Source organism: Tachysurus vachellii, chromosome 15 (assembly GCF_030014155.1).
Source record: "Tachysurus vachellii isolate PV-2020 chromosome 15, HZAU_Pvac_v1, whole genome shotgun sequence".
NCBI classification, from domain to species: domain Eukaryota; kingdom Metazoa; phylum Chordata; class Actinopteri; order Siluriformes; family Bagridae; genus Tachysurus; species Tachysurus vachellii.
In genome coordinates this window covers 8,105,692-8,123,844 of record NC_083474.1, presented here as the reverse complement: position 1 = coordinate 8,123,844, position 18,153 = coordinate 8,105,692, and the positions used below count along the sequence as shown (strand labels likewise).

Genomic DNA, 18,153 nt, shown 5'->3' with positions numbered 1-18,153 from the left:
GTCTAAAAGTACACTAAAGAAAAAGTATGGTTACTTCATACAAAGCAAGTGCTTTAATAAATTTAAATGTTGCGGTCATGCAAACGAACAGAAGGATAACAGAAATTAATGAAACTAAATTAATTTACATGGATACTTACCAATAAAGTACACAACAATTAATACAGCGAATATCATTTCATGGTGCACTAAAAACTGAATGATATTATTAGAGATTTAATCAATTTAATTCAATTTAATTCAAATCCTTTCTGGAAAATGTTAGATTAAATAATCAGTCAAACCATATCGAGACTTCACTTAATGTGATGAAAAGATTCAAAGAATTCTTTCACATCCTCAAAGGTATAGACTAAGTATCAGACTGTAATCTGGTAGTGAAGGGTTTGATAAGATTATTCCTTGCTTTAAAAAAATGCTCTGATGGTTTTTGCTGGTTTAGGTGGTCTCCCATAATGGTAGAATGACTGGTGTGTTGGCCAATGGGGTTCCCAGCATTATTTAGCTGGATGGTTAAAAGGCTGAATTTCTACATCAACTTGACCTTCTGGGGGCACGGTGGCTTAGTGGTTAGCACGTTCGCCTCACACCTCCAGGGTTGGGGGTTCGATTCCCACCTCCGCCTTGTGTGTGTGGAGTTTGCATGTTCTCCCCGTGCCTCCCCGTGCCCTGCGATGGGTTGCCACTCTGTCCAGAGTGTATCCTGCCTTGATGCCCGATGACGCCTGTGAGGCACAGGCTCCCCGTGACCCGAGGTAGTTTGGATAAAGCGGTAGAAAGTGAGTGAGTGAGTGAGAACTTGACCTTCTCATGATGTATCATCCATGCATCTTAGTAAAGAAATTTTGGGAGACTACCGTTTCATAAAGACAACTCTGTCACCATCTACTGGTCAAAGTGTAGTATTGTAGATTAGCTGAAACATAATGAGTAGTAATGAACAGAAATAAATTAAATAATTTGTAAATTAAATTAAATTAGTATATTAGATTATTTATTACTGAAATTAAATTGAAATGAAACAAATTTAATGTCAATTGCAGTAGTTCATACATTCCTACTTGTAACCACAAATCTACCTTTACTTAAAGATATCTTATTGCACTTGTAAAATATTATTTCTTATTCTGCTAAGTTTAATGTGATAGTTTTCTATCCATATATGCTTTATCTCTGGATCTATTGGGAATTTATTTGCTTGTGCAACAAACACATTTACATAACTTTGCTAAATGATTAATAAAAGAGGCCAGCGTTAGATGTCGGGCACAAAACGACAGGATGATAAGTAAGAATTTGGCCGAGTTTTGTTTTCAGAGCAGCTACACAAACACCCTCTAGTGTGAAAATACACCACACTTCAAGAACATACTGTTATGTGGAATTGCTGAGGGCAGCCACTGTGAAAAGTGAAACCCATCCAGACACAGAATGACTCACCAGACAATATTACTTTCCTTTACCAAGTTTGCAGTCATTATATAAGACTGGTTAATTAATTATTGAGCATAATTTAAAAGTATGGAAAAGAAATATCAGCTAAGGTCAAATGAGTTTTGTGGCTCGTTTCATTGAGGAGCTACTACTGAATATTAAAGCAAAACATCATAATCCAAAAAATTTCATGTTTTATTTATTGAAAACTGTCCAGTCCACTATCCATCGTTTATTGCTATGTTAGGTGTCTGATATTGCTTTAAGAATTGAAAAGTGAATGTGCTCCATTTAACATGCCCTGAAGTAGAAACATAGAAATAAATGTTCAAGAAGTACAGGTATGGTGACTTTGAACTGACATAAAGCCATTTCACAACATGTACCCCACATATAATCTGATATTTCTGACTTCTATGATACATTTAGTTTTTGTTACCAATGATATACAATATGTGTGGTAGCCTGGGAAAACCTGTGGCTAAAAGTGAACAAAAGAAAATGTGTTTTGCTTCAGCTTTACATTTTTCCATTACATTGGGTAAGAAGTTAATTTTACAAACACTGATGTAAAAAACAGTCAGTCCGCATAACCATATTTTCTAAGTATGATATACTTAGCCAAGTGACTAAAATGCAAAGGTTATGAGTTGAATGTCATGCTTTTTCAGTGATAGGTTTTATACAGATGCTTTTCTGGATGTGGCATTCAGATTATATAAATCATCTGCTTATACACTATGTGATAAAGTAAAGTATGTTGAACATCACACCCACATGTGGGTTTTCCTTTAACTGTTGCCACAATGTTGGAAGCAATTGCAGCATTACAGGATTACAGGTTCTCCTCATTGTGAATAAGAGGCCCAAACAAAGCAAGCTCCATGAAGACATGGTTTACCGAGATTGGAGTTGAAGAACTCGAGTGGAATGTAAGAGAGCCCTGACTCTGTCTCAAACATCCACTGAGCACCTCTGGGATCAACTGGAACACCAAATGCACCCCAGCCCTCCTCATCTGACATCAGTACCTGAACTCACTAATGAAATCACTTTTGTCTGAATGTTCACAAATCCTCCCAAACACGTTCCATAATCTACAACAAAAATGAGTGTGGTGGCTACATATATTTCACACTTCCATGTTGCCAGATTTATCTTGAGTAGAAGTGTCCAGGACAGGGGTTTTTAATAATCTATTTTTTTAATGAAATTTGCTGTGCTTTCCATTATCCTCCATGCAAACGAAATAATTTTGTGGATTTTAAAGGAATCCAAATTAATAATCATATTTATGCACTTAATATTTTTTTCAAATGGCATTCCCTAGTTTATTTTAGTCTATTTACAGACATATAATGGTTGTATTAAACAAGCAGACAGTGGTGTTGGATTAACTCTTCTTTGTGTTGCTATATGTCATGCCAGATAAATGGGCTTTCCACCCTGTATTCGTACAGTAACTTATATTTGATTTCTGAATGCTGGTTGTTGGGGGGGCACGGAGGCTTAGTAGTTAGCACGTTCGCTTCACACCTCCAGGGCCGGAGTTCGATTCCCGCCTCCACCTTGTGTGTGTGGAGTTTGCATGTTCTCCCCGTGCCTCGGGGGTTTCCTCCGGGTACTCCGGTTTCCTCCCCCGGTCCAAAGACATGCATGGTAGGTTGATTGGCATCTCTGGAAAATTGTCCCTAGTGTGTGATTGCGTGAGTGAATGAGTGTGTGTGTGTGTGCCCTGCGATGGGTTTGCACTCCGTCCAGGGTGTATCCTGCCTTGATGCCCGATGACGTCTGAGATAGGCACAGGCTCCCCGTGACCCAAGGAAGTTCGGATAAGCGGTAGAAGATGAATGAATGAATGAATGAATGCTGGTTATTACTATATAAAATCCATGAATAACTCAACTCACTCTGAATGTCCTAATTTTATCAGGTTGTATGATAGATACATGGTATAGTGAAATAAACATAAGCATAATAAATTCAGATACAGACAGTCAGAATGTCTGCAGTGGAGTCTGATAGAAACAGAAAATGAAATATTTTCTTTTTTCACTTTAGGGGATAGATTTAAAATGTTAGCACTTTACTTTTGGTAGAGTTACATACAAGTGATAAACAAGCTTTAGAAGAGAAAATTTGTATGGTAGAAACTCAGTATATGAAGTTTTCCCAGACCGCTACACCTTAACATACACATTCAGACATTTCCTTTTTCTTTATATATTTGTTTGTCTCTAATATTGTGCTATGATTTGATGGCTAAATGTGACTGTGAATGCTAGACTCGTGTACAGTCGACTGTTCCTCTGTCTGTGATGGGGTGGGGCTTGCAGCTGATGGGAGGGGCTTTCGCGGTAAGCTTCGCAGGTGTGGTGAGGGTGCCATGGGCATGGCAGAGGTTGGGGTTGGGGGAGGAGAGGGGACAGGGGTACGAGGGTATCTTCTTCCTGAGTAGGTATATGCTTCTGGAGAGGAGAATGTGCTAGGATAGCAAGGTGGACTGTGTGGATTCAAAGGGTGGATGTAGCTACATGGGTCCTCGTCTTGGTCTTCAGAAAAGTCCTGCAGTTGTATTAGAAAATAGTAGAATGCAATCAACTAAGCTAAAGGGAGTCACACAGCTATTCTAACATTTGTAAACAATAAACTGTAAAGCAACTCTGCTTTAATGATTCAGGAAGATATTTTTACTTACTGTTTCCTTCAGAACGTATAATCCACCTGGGCCTTTTCGGTTATGGTAGCTTCTCCCTGGCACAATATCAACTGAAACTACAAAGTATGGATATGTATTATTAGTGTACTGATAATGTTTATTTGGTAATACTGTGACGATGACATAAATCCTTATTTCAGTAACACTTATATGAACAACCAGGCTGCCTTACACTCAGACTTAGTGTTTGTGAGTGTTAGTGTTTACTCACTTTACATTAAAAGGTAATAAGGTAGTCTTTACTTCAGAAAAAAGCAATTATTTATTACAATATACTGTAAATACCCAGGTACAGCTTCAAATTCTTCAATTCAAGTTAAGGTGAAAAATTATAATCTGTTAAATTTAACTAGGAAAGCAAAAGTACTAGAAAGTTAAGGAAAAGAGTAAAAAGTCTGCCTGAAACCAACCCAGGAACGTAAAAAAAAACTTTGGCTAAGGCTAACTACCAACAGCTTTATAGATAAAACTGTAGCTAGCATACAAATTAGTTGAATGCTAATAGCAAACCTTGCAAACTCCACTGATTAATTAAAAGTTAACTAGTGAGAAATGCAGTAGAAGATTATATGTATAGTACTTTATGTTACGTTCCACTTCTGGGTGCAGTTTGCTAAGCTACCAAAGGTATTATGATGTAAACCTGATATACTGTATAGTGTCAGTAGCACACATAAAACATAAGGTTCTAAGACCTGAGACTGTAGACTCATCGCTAGCCTGTAGCGTGCTGTAGCTATATTCCACCATTATTTATTTAGTAAAAACACAATTGCAAGTGCGATATTGCTTTTATAAACTTCCATAAACAAATGAATATGGAGTAATTGATATTTCAGACACAAAATTTCCAAATGTTTATTTTTGCTCAGTTAGCGGAAACCTGAAGAAGTAACACTCACTTTATAGCATGTCGGCTAGCTAGCTCATGTTGAATTGTATATTCTCATTAAGGATGCTTCAGGTAAAATTAGCATCCCTTTTTAAGTAATCAGTTAAAACTGGGAAGTGGAATTTTATATAGTGAATACAGATGAGTGGTTTGTATTTGTAATTTAAAGTTGTACTATTTGATTAATATTTATTACAGTGTACTGAATTAGTTATCCATCCATCCATCCATCTTCTACCGCTTATCCGGGGCCGGGTCGCGGGGGCAGCAGTCTGAGCAGGGACACCCAGACTTCCCTCTCCCCAGACACTTCCTCCAGCTCCTCCGGGGGAATACCGAGGCGTTCCCAGGCCAGCCGAGAGACATAGTCCCTCCAGCGTGTCCTAGGTCTTCCCCGGGGCCTCCTCCCGGTTGGACATGCCCGGAACACCTCCCCAGGGAGGCGTCCAGGAGGCATCCGGAACAGATGCCCGAGCCACCTCAGCTGACTCCTCTCGATGTGGAGGAGCAGCGGCTCTACTCTGAGCTCCTCCCGAGTGACCGAGCTCCTCACCCTATCTCTAAGGGAGCGCCCAGCCACCCTGCGGAGGAAACTCATTTCGGCCGCCTGTATCCGGGATCTTGTCCTTTCGGTCATGACCCAAAGCTCATGACCATAGGTAAGGGTAGGAACGTAGATCGACTGGTAAATAGAGAGCTTCGCCTTGCGGCTCAGCTCTTTCTTCACCACAACAGACCGGTATATCGACCGCATCACTGCAGAAGATACACCGATCCGCCTGCCGATCTCCCGCTCCATCCTTCCCTCACTCGTGAACAAGACCCCAAGATACTTAAACTCCTCCACTTGAGGCAGGAGCTTTTCACCAACCCGAAGGGGACAAGCCACCCTTTTCCGGCTGAGAACCATGGCCTCGGACTTGGAGGTGCTGATTCTCATCCCTGCCGTTTCACACTCGGCTGCAAACCGTCCCAGTGCACGCTGAAGGTCCTGATTTGAAGAAGCCAACAGGACAACATCATCTGCAAAAAGCAGAGACGAAATCCCGTGGTCCCCAAACCGGACTCCCTCCGGCCCCTGACTGCGCCTAGAAATCCTGTCCATATAAATAATGAACAGGACCGGTGACAAAGGGCAGCCCTGCCGGAGTCCAACATGCACCGGGAACAAGTCTGACTTACTGCCGGCAATGCGAACCAAACTCCTGCTCCGGTCATATAGGGACCGAACAGCCCTTAGCAGAGGGCCCCGGACCCCATACTCCCAGAGCACCCCCCACAGATCACCACGAGGGACACAGTCGAATGCCTTCTCCAGATCCACAAAGCACATGTGGACTGGTTGGGCAAACTCCCATGAACCCTCCAGCAACCTGGTGAGGGTATAGAGATGGTCCAGTGTTCCACGACCGGGACGAAACCCACATTGTTCCTCCTGAATCCGAGGTTCGACTATCGGCCGAATTCTCCTCTCCAGTACCCTGGCATAGACTTTTCCGGGGAGGCTGAGGAATGTGATCCCCCTGTAGTTGGAACACACCCTCCAGGCCCCCTTCTTAAACAGAGGGACCACCACCCCAGTCTGCCAGTCCAGAGGCACTGTCCCCAGCCGCCACGCGATGTTGCAGAGGCGTGTCAACCAAGACAGCCCCACAACATCCAGAGACTTGAGGTACTCAGGGCGGATCTCATCCACCCCCGGTGCCTTGCCACTGAGGAGCTTCTCAACCACCTCAGTGACCTCAGCTTGGGGGATCGATGAGTCCTCAACTGAGCCCTCTGCCTCTGCTTCCTCAGTGGAAGACATGTCGTTGGATGGATGGATGGATGGATGGATAGTTTAAATGTTGTTTTATATATTTTTTAGATTATATATATTTTTAAGTTTAAATCCTTTTTTTTTTTTTGCTATGTGAGACAACCTTAAAGCCTATGATAATATAATTAAATACTGTACGTATGCCTGATGCATGTCACATCATTACTTCATTACTATTATGTAAATATCTAAACCAGTTTATGGCACATTATGATAAAAAGCAATATTTATGAGAGCACAAACCTGTCAGATTTTGCCTTTATAGATGTAGGTTAAGGCTAGTTGTCATTAATGATCTATGTAAGATACATGTAGCTTTATAAAGTATATTATTATAAAGTGTTAATTCTTTAGATGAATGAAAATATAAATAAATGCATTACTCCTGAAATTCTACCACTTACCTTGCCATCATATACATGATATTTAGAATTAACTTGCCTATAAAATAGAATGAATTAAAAATAAAAAAGATTGAAATCTTGAGACGTTACCTTCATGATTGCCATTGCTCTGCTCTACATTCTGCCTGCTCTGCATAAGAGGCTGTTGCCTTTTTCTGTAAAATCAGATGAAGAGATGAGCTTTGTGAATAGCAAATTAACAAATAATAGATCACATGTCTGCTGCAGTGGTGTAGATAGAAGGTTCAGCAAATTTATAATATGGTTAATATTTATATTCATTATTATTAGACATAACTGTTCATATTAGATATTCTGTTTCTAGGTTGTATCGAGTGACCCCTGTCTATTAAAGGCATCTCACTTTTTAAGTCCATAAGTAGTGATATTTATAGTATTAGTAAGTCACTATATACATAAAATGAACATTTAGGTTATAATAATAACAACTTTTTTGATAATGCTGTTGAGTATTTACATCTTGTGAACTCTGAAGTAATACTGTGAATTTCAGGATTAATAGTAAAAAAAATATTGCCACAGGGTGTGTTTAGGGAGAATTTAGCTTAACCCAAATTATAGGCTTGTATGTAACACAGCACAATTTGACCTTTGAAGCCAGCCCCATAAAAAATGTTGCTTTGAGATCTTATTTACTGATCTACAAAAAGGGTCTGTTGAGAAACTTGCAGGAGTTTGATCTATTCATGAATAGAATCCAGTTACATTTTTACCAATATGTATATTCTATTTCTATTTGCAATATACCCTTAATTAGGGTTTATATTTAAAATTGGATGGGCAAGAAAAGAAAATATAAAATGTCTCAGAATGACAAATTATCATTCCGTAACATTCACTGTCAATCATCATTAACATTTTTTGTTACCCTTCCACACATAATGCCAATAATCTTTAATAATCCTGAATACACTGTATGTGAACCTTTTAGTAAAGTGTGATTTCAGGCTTATTATAACCAAAGTATTGACTGAGGAAGTGAGATTACTTTTTGGAAGGCTTCCAGCAGGCACACACCGTCACCAAGGTTATGAGCAAAAAAATTCCACCAGTGGATAGGATGATATAGAGAGAGCTTCGTTCTGCAGAAAAAAAGAAAACACCAGGAAGACCAATGTTGTCATGGTGCTGTTCTGTCGCACTGAAAAACATGTGCCACTGTTCGTCCATCTCTTTCCACCTACATGCATGCAGCACTACCGTAAAATGATTTTACTGCTCAAATGAAACAAAGTGTGAACTCTTTAAATTGTGCTCCAAAGAAACAAGTTTAAATGAGGCTCCGAGCTCAAACTGAGACGACAGACTGGATTTGTTTAGAAGATTTGTTAGAGTGGAAATGAATAGTGGTGCTTGTGTTTTTTTTAAAGGGCAGTCAGGTGAAGAGAGAATGCAGAACCCCACTGGGTTGTTGCTGTGTCTTAAATGTGTGGTAGTGTATAAGGAGGAGGAGGAGGAACAAGAGGGGGAAGAAGAGGAGGTAGTGGTGGAAGGAGAGGCAACAGTAAGTAAACTAAGTTTCACTATTTTGTATACAAAATTTTCACCTGGCATGAAATTATTATTATTTTTTTACAGCATTAGTATATAATGAATTTAATTTAGTTAAACCTAAACTGAGAGGGGCACGGTGGCTTAGTGGTTAGCACGTTCGCCTCACACCTCCAGGGTTGGGGGTTCGATTCCCGCCTCCGCCTTGTGTGTGTGGAGTTTGCATGTTCTCCCCGTGCCTCGGGGGTTTCCTCCGGGTACTCTGGTTTCCTCCCCCGGTCCAAAGACATGCATGGTAGGTTGATTGGCATCTCTGGAAAATTGTCCGTAGTGTGTGATTGCGTGAGTGAATGAGAGTGTGTGTGTGCCCTGCGATGGGTTGGCACTCCGTCCAGGGTGTATCCTGCCTTGATGCCCGATGACGCCTGAGATCATCAGCACAGGCTCCCCGTGACCCGAGGTAGTTCGGATAAGCGGTAGAAGATAAATGAATGAATGAATGAATAAACCTAAACTGTATCCTTTCTATCAGTGCTATATGGATAATTGTGAATAATAAATAATTTTGACTCTGTTTCTCAAAATCTATCAAAACTCTATCACTCATTCCTAGAATTTTATTCATATGGGTTTAATTCAATGGTTCACTATACACCTCAAAACTCTGCTCATCCACCCTCACTCATTCATGGTTAATTTTGCTCTATTAAACTCAAGCTTGACTTTTGCCATTTTTAAAATTCAAGCTCACAAACTCTGGATGATAACATTATGGATTGTATTGGGACACAACAGATAGGGTCACTGTTTTTCTGTTCGACTTAGGTAGCAATGTACATTTCAAAGAAAATCAAAGAAAATGTTAAGCTCTAAATTTGTATAATTCTTGCTTTCAGAATTCAACATCCTACATAGTAACAGATCAAAATGCATAGTTACCAGTAAGCAAGGAGTTTCTAAACTGCACACTTATGATGTATAAAATAAATGAATCAGCAGTAGCAGCCGAATCATCAGCATCTACAGATGTGTCTAGTTGCTCGCTGTACAGATATAACAGCCTCACCTAAGAAACTATGCACTTAAAATGCACTCACAAACAAAACAAAAACTTAAACAAAAGCAATGCTAGCAAACTGTAAATATTCCTGGGTTTATTCTAAGACATCTTAGAATCTTTATTGCAAAAGTTCAACACCTCAAGTAAGTCTTCCATTAAAGGTGAGTTTTGAGTCGGTTTGTTTTCTTCCATTTGTTAAGTACCGAGAAATATGTCAGAGCTATTCTCCTTGGAAAAAGACACAGATTAGACAGAGATTAGGTTGGGGGAAAAAAAGGATTGCACCTACTGTAGACAGTGAGTCTGATAGGTGTGCTCTTCATGTTGCTGATGGGATTCTCTACAGTGCATGTGTAGACATCATCATCTGATATTAGAACCCTGGAGATAGTCAGAACTTTCTGGTCTTGTGACAGAAGCAGACGTGAGTCATTGGTCAGAGGCTTCCCGCCCTTCAGCCAGCCATAAATAGGCTTTGTGCCCCTTTCATGAGTGCAGTTAAGTGTAAAGTGCTCAGTAAGCTCCAGCACAGAGGAAGCCACCAGGTGCACATATGGCCTGGATACAGGTACTAAAAAAGAAAAACACAAAAATTCAGAATTTCCTTTTTTTTTAATGTGGATTTGTTGCATAATGTTTCCATTTAATAGGAATAATTCTGAGCAACTTATTTCAGTTTCAGTAACAAGTAAGTGTTTCAGTTTTTTCTTCTTGCTTTCCTGCTAAACAAAGAAAGCATTTGCTAAATCGTAAAAACCTTATTTTTATTTAGAAAAAAATCCCAATCCTAAATTTTCAATCTGTTCTCAGACATTTGGACCCTAATAAGCATCTCAGAATTCTATTGTGTCAGCCAGGAATCTGCAGTGGACACAAGCCCAAATAAAATTGGGTCATTGGATACCATTAGGAAAACACTGCTTGGTTCTTTCTTCTTCAAATTTCAAACTTCAATCTGTTAGGTTCAAACAGAAATGGAATGAATCTCCAGAGCTATGCACTAGTGTGTTTATGCTGGAGCTGTAAATGGCAATCTAAATGCTGTAAGGAAACCCTCCTGCCCCTGCCTACCGTCTACAGTGAGGTTCATGTGTTTCTCCCCGGTAAAGGTGTCATCAGTGATGGAGATCTCTACTTCATAAGCACCCTCATCTGACAGCTGCAGGTAGTTGAGCAGGAGTGAGCCATTTTCGAAGAGCATGATGCGGCCGCGGTACTCGCTCCGCAAGTTCCCAATGATATCAGTGCCGATAGACTGTACCACAGTGACAGGTTTGTCCCTCTTCAGCTGCCACTTGATGACAGGCCTGTCAGAGCTGGTGCTGGTGTAGCTGACGGAGAGCAGGGCCGAGCCACCTAAGGTGCCTCTTACGATAGAGGATGGGCAGGTGATGTTCACGCCACTGACAACTTTATGTAAACACAAAACATGACACAACGGTGACCTTAATGAATTTATAATCTACTATGTTTAACAATAAACTTCCATTATTTTCTATTTATAGATAAAATTTGGTCAAAGAATAAAACTTCACAAATATCTACTTAATCGTTTGGGCCTTTTTTGTGTATCTTTTCCATACACAATCAAACTCCAATCAGCAATATTTATGACCAAACTAAAAAATTGAAGAAAATCTAAGATGAAAATTCAGTAGAACTTTATAGATCTGCAAAGTGCTGTCATAACTTTAGGCTATACCCTAACCTTGAATACTGCATAAGATTTAAGGTTTTTGATTTGGTGCAATACCTACAGCACAAGATGTTGGCTCATCATGGATACACAAAACAAGCAAACACCACAGAGACACAAACAATTAACTATATGACATGCAAAATGAGTAAATAAGTGATAGCTACTATAGTATTTTTGGATGAAAAAAGCTCTGATGAAAAATGGAAAGTTGTTATTCATTTAGATTGGAATCTTAACATTTTTGCTCTTCTACTATACATGTAATTACTTTGATAAATAAATATGTATGTATGAATCTTGAAATACTGTCAAATAAAATATCTCTTTCTATCAATTATACATGTAAATATTGTCAATAATGTAAATATTATATACACCAAATGATATTTATGAATATATATATTTTTATAATAATACTTATGATTATTAATATAATATTTATTAATATTTATGATGTATGAAGTTTCCACAACATATTAAATATTAGGCTTGAAATACATAATATGGCCACATATGGTGTCTAATGACCACAGCATATTAATTGATTTCCTTCAGATATTTATACATTAGATGTGTTATATATGTAAATATAAAACTGATAACATGAAAACCATCTGCCTAATATTGTGTTGATCCCCTTGTGCCTCTCATACAGCTCTGACCTATCAAGGCATGGACTTTGCAAGACCTCTGAAGGTGTGCTGTGATGTCAGGTACCAAGTTGTGAAGTGGGATCTTTATGGAGCATACTTTTTTGTCCAGCACATTCCATAGATGCTTGATTGGATTGAGATCTGGGGAATTTCAAGGGCAAAGTCAATGCCTTGACTCGCTGTCATGTTCCTAAATAATTCCTGAAGAATTTTTGCAGTTTTCAGAATGACAGAGGCCACTGAGATTAGAGAATACTGTTGCCATGAATGGTACATGGTTTGCCACAATAATTGGAAAGGTGTTATGTATCAAATTAACATCCACACGAATATCAGGACCCAATGTTTCCCAGCAGAACATTGACCATATCATTACACTACTTCACCTGTCAGTGGTGTTGATGTTATGGCTGATCGGTGTGCATTTTATCAATTTCTCTGCAACTTTCTCAGCCTATTGTTGCACAGAATTGCATTGCACCTACAACTGCACATATTTGCATTTTATTCCAAATATAGTTCATACTGTTACTGCTATCCACCTTTCATTTCCTTTATACATTTTTATTATTGCTCTTCTATTTCTTATACAAAATTTTGGTTTATAAAATTCTATTTTATGTCTTGGAAAGTCAAAAAAGCATTTTGCTAGTATTTTAATTCGTAATTTGATCATTCATCTCAAAGTATATACTAATGAGTTCTGAATATTTATTCCTGGCTATACTTTATTAAAAAAAAAACACTCCCTTTCACCTTAGCGACTTATTAGATTAGACAAATTAGATTGAATAAAGCTTTTTTGAGAATTCAGGGGCAAATCTTAGGTCTGCCATGTTGGCTAAATACTCTCCAGGCTTCCTGAGTTGCTGAACCATTATTATTCTGTAGCAAAGCCATCTGAATATTCCAGCAGGTTCAAAGGCTGTTCCTCTACTCAGTTGTAGCAGGACTATGTAGTGCGATTCAGCATGGCATGTCTTCATCGCCTTGGTAACAGGCCTCAGCGTTCACGGCTTGCCAAGACGAGTTAACAAAGGCCAGGATTGTAGGCCTATCCTCATCCTCTGTGGGCCAGCTGGGTGATAGCCAGGCTCTTATGTGATTGGTGGCTACCAGACAGTGGCTGCTCAGTGATTTTGCTAATCAACACACAGCACAATGACACAAAAGTAGTGCTTGGAGCCAGGCTTCGACTGCTACATGTTCTGCTGCATGAAACAACCTCCTATTTCCTAATGTCTTTCTCCATCTAATCTACAATATGCTACAATCTCTTACAAACTCACAACATGAAACCAACCCTTACTCAGGGGGAACTAATAAAATAAAATACAAATAATGCTTTTGCAGCTGATTTAATTATGGAGGAAATTATATCAATAATTACATAGCATTGTTTTTAAGTGTTTCGACTGAAGTAAGAAATTATTCAACTAAGCCAAGGAACGCATATCAAATTCATGACCTAAAAGTTTTCATCTGTTAAGATTTTAAATCATCTGCACAATATTAAAAAATATGTAAATAATGTAAAAACATAAGAACCCAACAATTCCACAATTACCTATGCAGCATTGCATACGTATTTAAACACTTTTTTTATTACTTATTTCTTTTTTCTTTTCTCTGCAGTTTTAACCCTGGGACACATGACACAGCAGGTATTTCTTTACTTACCTGCCAGGAAATAGGTGAAGATACACAGTTTCTGGAAAAGTGATAAAACTCCTGCCTCTTTGGAGGAAGCCTGCATCTCCGCCTTCATCTTGGGAGTAGCATTAGGTTTCTCTCCCCCGCACTCAGCATGGTTTGGCCACTCCAGGCACGTCTCCGTGAACACACAACACTTCCTGCCAGACTGGACGCTGCCTGCTCTGAACCCCACTCCCAGGACCCCTCAATGAACAGCTCTCTGTTTCTCTCTCTCTCTCTCTCTCTCTCTCTCTCTCTCTCTCTCTCTTTCTGTGTGCCTAAGTTTCTGCCCAGTGCACATCTATTTTCAGGGGTGCCTCTGTGTGTGTCCTTATCCAGTGGTGTCTATTGTATTTCCCCATAAGTCTATTGTTCTGTCACAGGTTGAACTTATATCACTGTATTTTCTCTCTAAAACAGACTTTGATTACATTGCTGCTATTTTTTTTAACTTTCTAGACAATTTAATTCATAGTCCTACTGATATAACTGCTATTTTTTTAATGTCTCACAAAAACCCTGAAATAAATGACACGAAACTGATTTACAGTCTTTATTGTAAATAAGGTCCTTGATGAGATTCTGCAGGGCAGGAACTTAGCTGCTCTTGTAGAACATAAAAGCCACATAAAAGAAAGCTCTTGGGTTCTCATGTGAGCTCGTCAGAACAAGAGCACAAAATGAATAGACTTGCTGTTGCTGAAAAACATTCGCCCTCCAACCGAGCCCCAGTCTGCCCAGCCTTCTGAAACACTGCTCAAACCCTTTAAAATGGCAACGTTTCGTTTCATTTTCTTAGTGAAAATTAAATGTCTAGCCCCTTGGATGTCCAGCTTGGGTAGGTGAAATAAAGATTTCGGTGAGCCTTAATCATTTTAGATTTCTTTTTGTGTGATATAGATCTACATGATATCCAAGCTTTGAATAAAGCATAATTCTCTCATCAAGACTAACACTCCTAGTCTTAACAGAAAGATGATGTCATGGTGCTGAAATCATTCTCTCTAAAAATGCCTGAGTCTAAGAAATATTGTTTAGTTTGATAGTATGATCATTTGAATAACACCTCTGGAAATTCGCAGCATGTCATGTAATGAAATTTAGGCTCCTCTGAGAATACAAGGATGTGTATATTAGAAAGAATGAGTGTTAGACAGACAAAGAGCAAAGCCAGAAAATCCCCTTTTCTGTTGCATGACTCCTCTGTTTGAGCTAATCAAAGCTTTTATGGGGATCTAAGAGTGCCCTTTAATACCCTTATATATACAGGCTTTGGCTTTTGTAGCCTTTTCAGAAGGATAAAATCCCCACTGGGATGCTCATCTTCTGAAGTTCTCAATCAAGTAAAATCATAAAAATGGGTAAGGAAGAAGGTCAGCAGAGCATGAGAAGAGTGCAAGGGCTTTATGGAGCATGTAGAACTACCACCTTGAAAAAACTGCTCAAGATGTTTGTGGAAATTAGTCTCTTTATCCACCTTGTTTGTGTTAACCAAGTCACAATGGATAGATTATTATTATTATTATTATTATTATTATTATTATTATTATTATTATTATTATTATTATTATTATTATTTTGCATAGTAATGGTAAAGTAAGGTAAGTTAAGGTAACATACTTTTTAATGAATACAATACAAGCACATTTTGTGTGGCAACGAAGTATTAAGAATAAACTAGAACGTACATTTCCTGAAGAAAATGTGAATGTTGCTTGCACGTGGCAAGTTCCCCTCATCGTGCTGAGTGTTTTGATATGTCACATGTCCATGTTGTGCTAAATTTTGATTTTCACGTGACATCACGTGACCTCACGTGATGTGACCAGAATACACGTGAGGCAGTTCCCCTCATTGTGCTGAGTGTTTTGATATGTCACATGTCCATGTTGTGCAAATTTTTTATTTTCATGTGAAATCACGTGACGTCACGTGACTTCATCAAATTACACGTGAGGAAGTTCCCCTCATTGTTCTGAGGGTTTTGATATGTTACATGTCCATGTTGTAAAAAGTTTTTTGATTTTGCATATTTTGGGGGCGGGGCTGCGGCACAACCGGAAGGCCAGTCGGAACACCAATTTAATTTTAATTTTGTTCAGAGTATCACCCTAAAGGAGCTGGCTGAGTTTGGTGTAGACAGTTCAAAAGCTTGCCGAGTTATAAACCTCCAAAGTTTATAATGGGAGTCCATGGGAAAAAAAGGCCAAATTGAGACCCGGTACCGGAAGTACCGGTACTCGGATTGCTTAGAAAAGTCATAGCACACCTCTCCTCAATGAGCCGGTCAATTTGACACCTAATTCATGGATCTAGGACAAAAGCTGAGGGACAAGTTACGTGCCGAAGTTTTATCCGTAAGTGTATGCACAATAGTAAGAATGTTGCTTTGCAAGCACCATTAATAAACAGAGTATACTGTAAAATATATACAAAATTGCACATAAGTGTATTGCCTTGATTTTTGAAGTATAATATGTGCATGTAGAGAATTTATACTATCATATAGGCTTATTTGCATAAAAGTACTCAATTACAAACACAAGGCAAAGTACACTAGGTAACAAGTAAACTATTAAATTACTTTAAATGTAGTAATGCTCCATTTATGGTATAAAAGGTTTTCGATTATACTAAACACTAGAGTCTACTTATTTATTGTCCACACTAAATTATTTATTAATGTTTTAATGTGGGCAAGTTTACTAATTGAGTATAGAAAATGATCAAAATATATTTGAATTGTTAATTCTAGTCACTTTATTTTACTCTGTAAATTAACTAAAGGATTCTCTCAAATGTCTTCTTTACCTTTAATGGCTTTTAGGAGAAACAGGTGAAAAGGTGATATCTAAATTAAATGTAAACGAAACATTTCCTGTTAAATCTTTACATTTAAAAATCATCCGAGAACCTTAGAGAAAAACTCTTTAGTATAATATCCACAAATAAACATATATTAATACTTAAGTATATAATGATATATTGCTAACTCATTCTGTTAATTAACATTCTGTAACTGTTCATTAGCTCTTCACTTTAAGCATTACCTAACGATCTTTATATGATCATGCTGTATGAGGACTTTATATAGTGAAGTGTTACCATAACGTTTCTTTGAGGTTTCGCATCTGAGCTGACATTTTTTGTGAAAAGTCTCCAAATCTAGACTACATTCTAGTGTAGAGTTTGCGAGTCACTATTATGTCCACTAGAGGGTAAAAGACAAAATTAATAGAGACCATGTTCTGACTCGGTGACTCAGTGCTACACAGGCTATGCTGAGTTAATACAATACATTTTGGTCAAAAGGTGATTCAGTGTTCATTGCATTACAGCCCATGATTGCTGTTCATCATTCATATGTTCTCTGCAGGGATTACATGTGATCTCAGCATCTATAAATACAATGTGTTGCTGAGCGTAACAGGTTCGGTGTCAGACAGAGGTGTCAACAGCATTCTTGGGAAGCAGCGCAGTGCCCATAACAGCTTCAGAAGGAGTGTAAGAACAAGAGAAGGAAGAGCTGTCTTGCAGGCTTTGGGTTGCCATTGGCAACCTGCGATAATGCTGATGGCAGGCTCTAACTCCTGTAGCCGGTGACAGGATTCATTGTGAGGAGACGCTGCTATCTGCCTGGGCCCCATGCATGTGGGAGGCAGTGTGGGCGGCCGGCTAGCTCCACTGCTCATTTCTGCACCTTGGGAAGAAGCCAGCTTTAGCCATAAACATGACAAACATGACAATTACTGTGGGGTCTCTCATGGGTTGTCTTGAGTGAGAGAATTCGGGTTATTTTCTACGAGATGCTTTAGACTAAGGCATGATATGAAAAATCTGCCAGAGGATATAATTCGACACCACTATAGTGATAGAAATAATTTAATTTATCACAGTGTCCTACCATATTGACATACTTTCACACCCCTACTGTAGGCAAGTTTGTACTATAAAGTTCAAACTGCACTCCAGAGTCAGACTGGATCACAAATAGCCCAGAATACCACACAGCAAGATTCATCGGTTCAGGAAGTGTGACTCAGATGAGCCTGGTGCAATGTGACAGGACTGCTGTTTACAGGTACACCTGCAGATCCATATTTGTCATTCGGAAATAATGAAATGGTAGCAGAAGAGGTTTCTGCTCCAGCTCCCAGGTTGCTGTTTGTGTTGAGTTTCACATGTTCTCCCTGTGTGTCCGTGTGGGTTTCATTCTCCAGTTTCCTTCTACCTTCCAAAAACATGCAGGTGGCCTAGTTGCCCTAA

The 18,153-nt window shown here is 38.9% G+C and overlaps 1 protein-coding gene across 1 annotated transcript; it reads right to left on the bottom strand.

Moving 5' to 3' along the window:
* Positions 1-1,670: 1,670 nt before the first annotated feature.
* Positions 1,671-14,098, bottom strand: hepacama (hepatic and glial cell adhesion molecule a). Its single transcript, XM_060888594.1, has 7 exons — positions 13,873-14,098; positions 10,912-11,250; positions 10,130-10,411; positions 8,278-8,371; positions 7,359-7,423; positions 4,133-4,209; positions 1,671-3,999 (listed from the first exon to the last, which is right to left on the bottom strand). Exons 1-7 carry the CDS (start codon positions 13,958-13,960, stop codon positions 3,697-3,699), a joined length of 1,248 nt encoding a protein of 415 aa, XP_060744577.1. The 5' UTR covers positions 13,961-14,098; the 3' UTR covers positions 1,671-3,696.
* Positions 14,099-18,153: the final 4,055 nt, after the last annotated feature.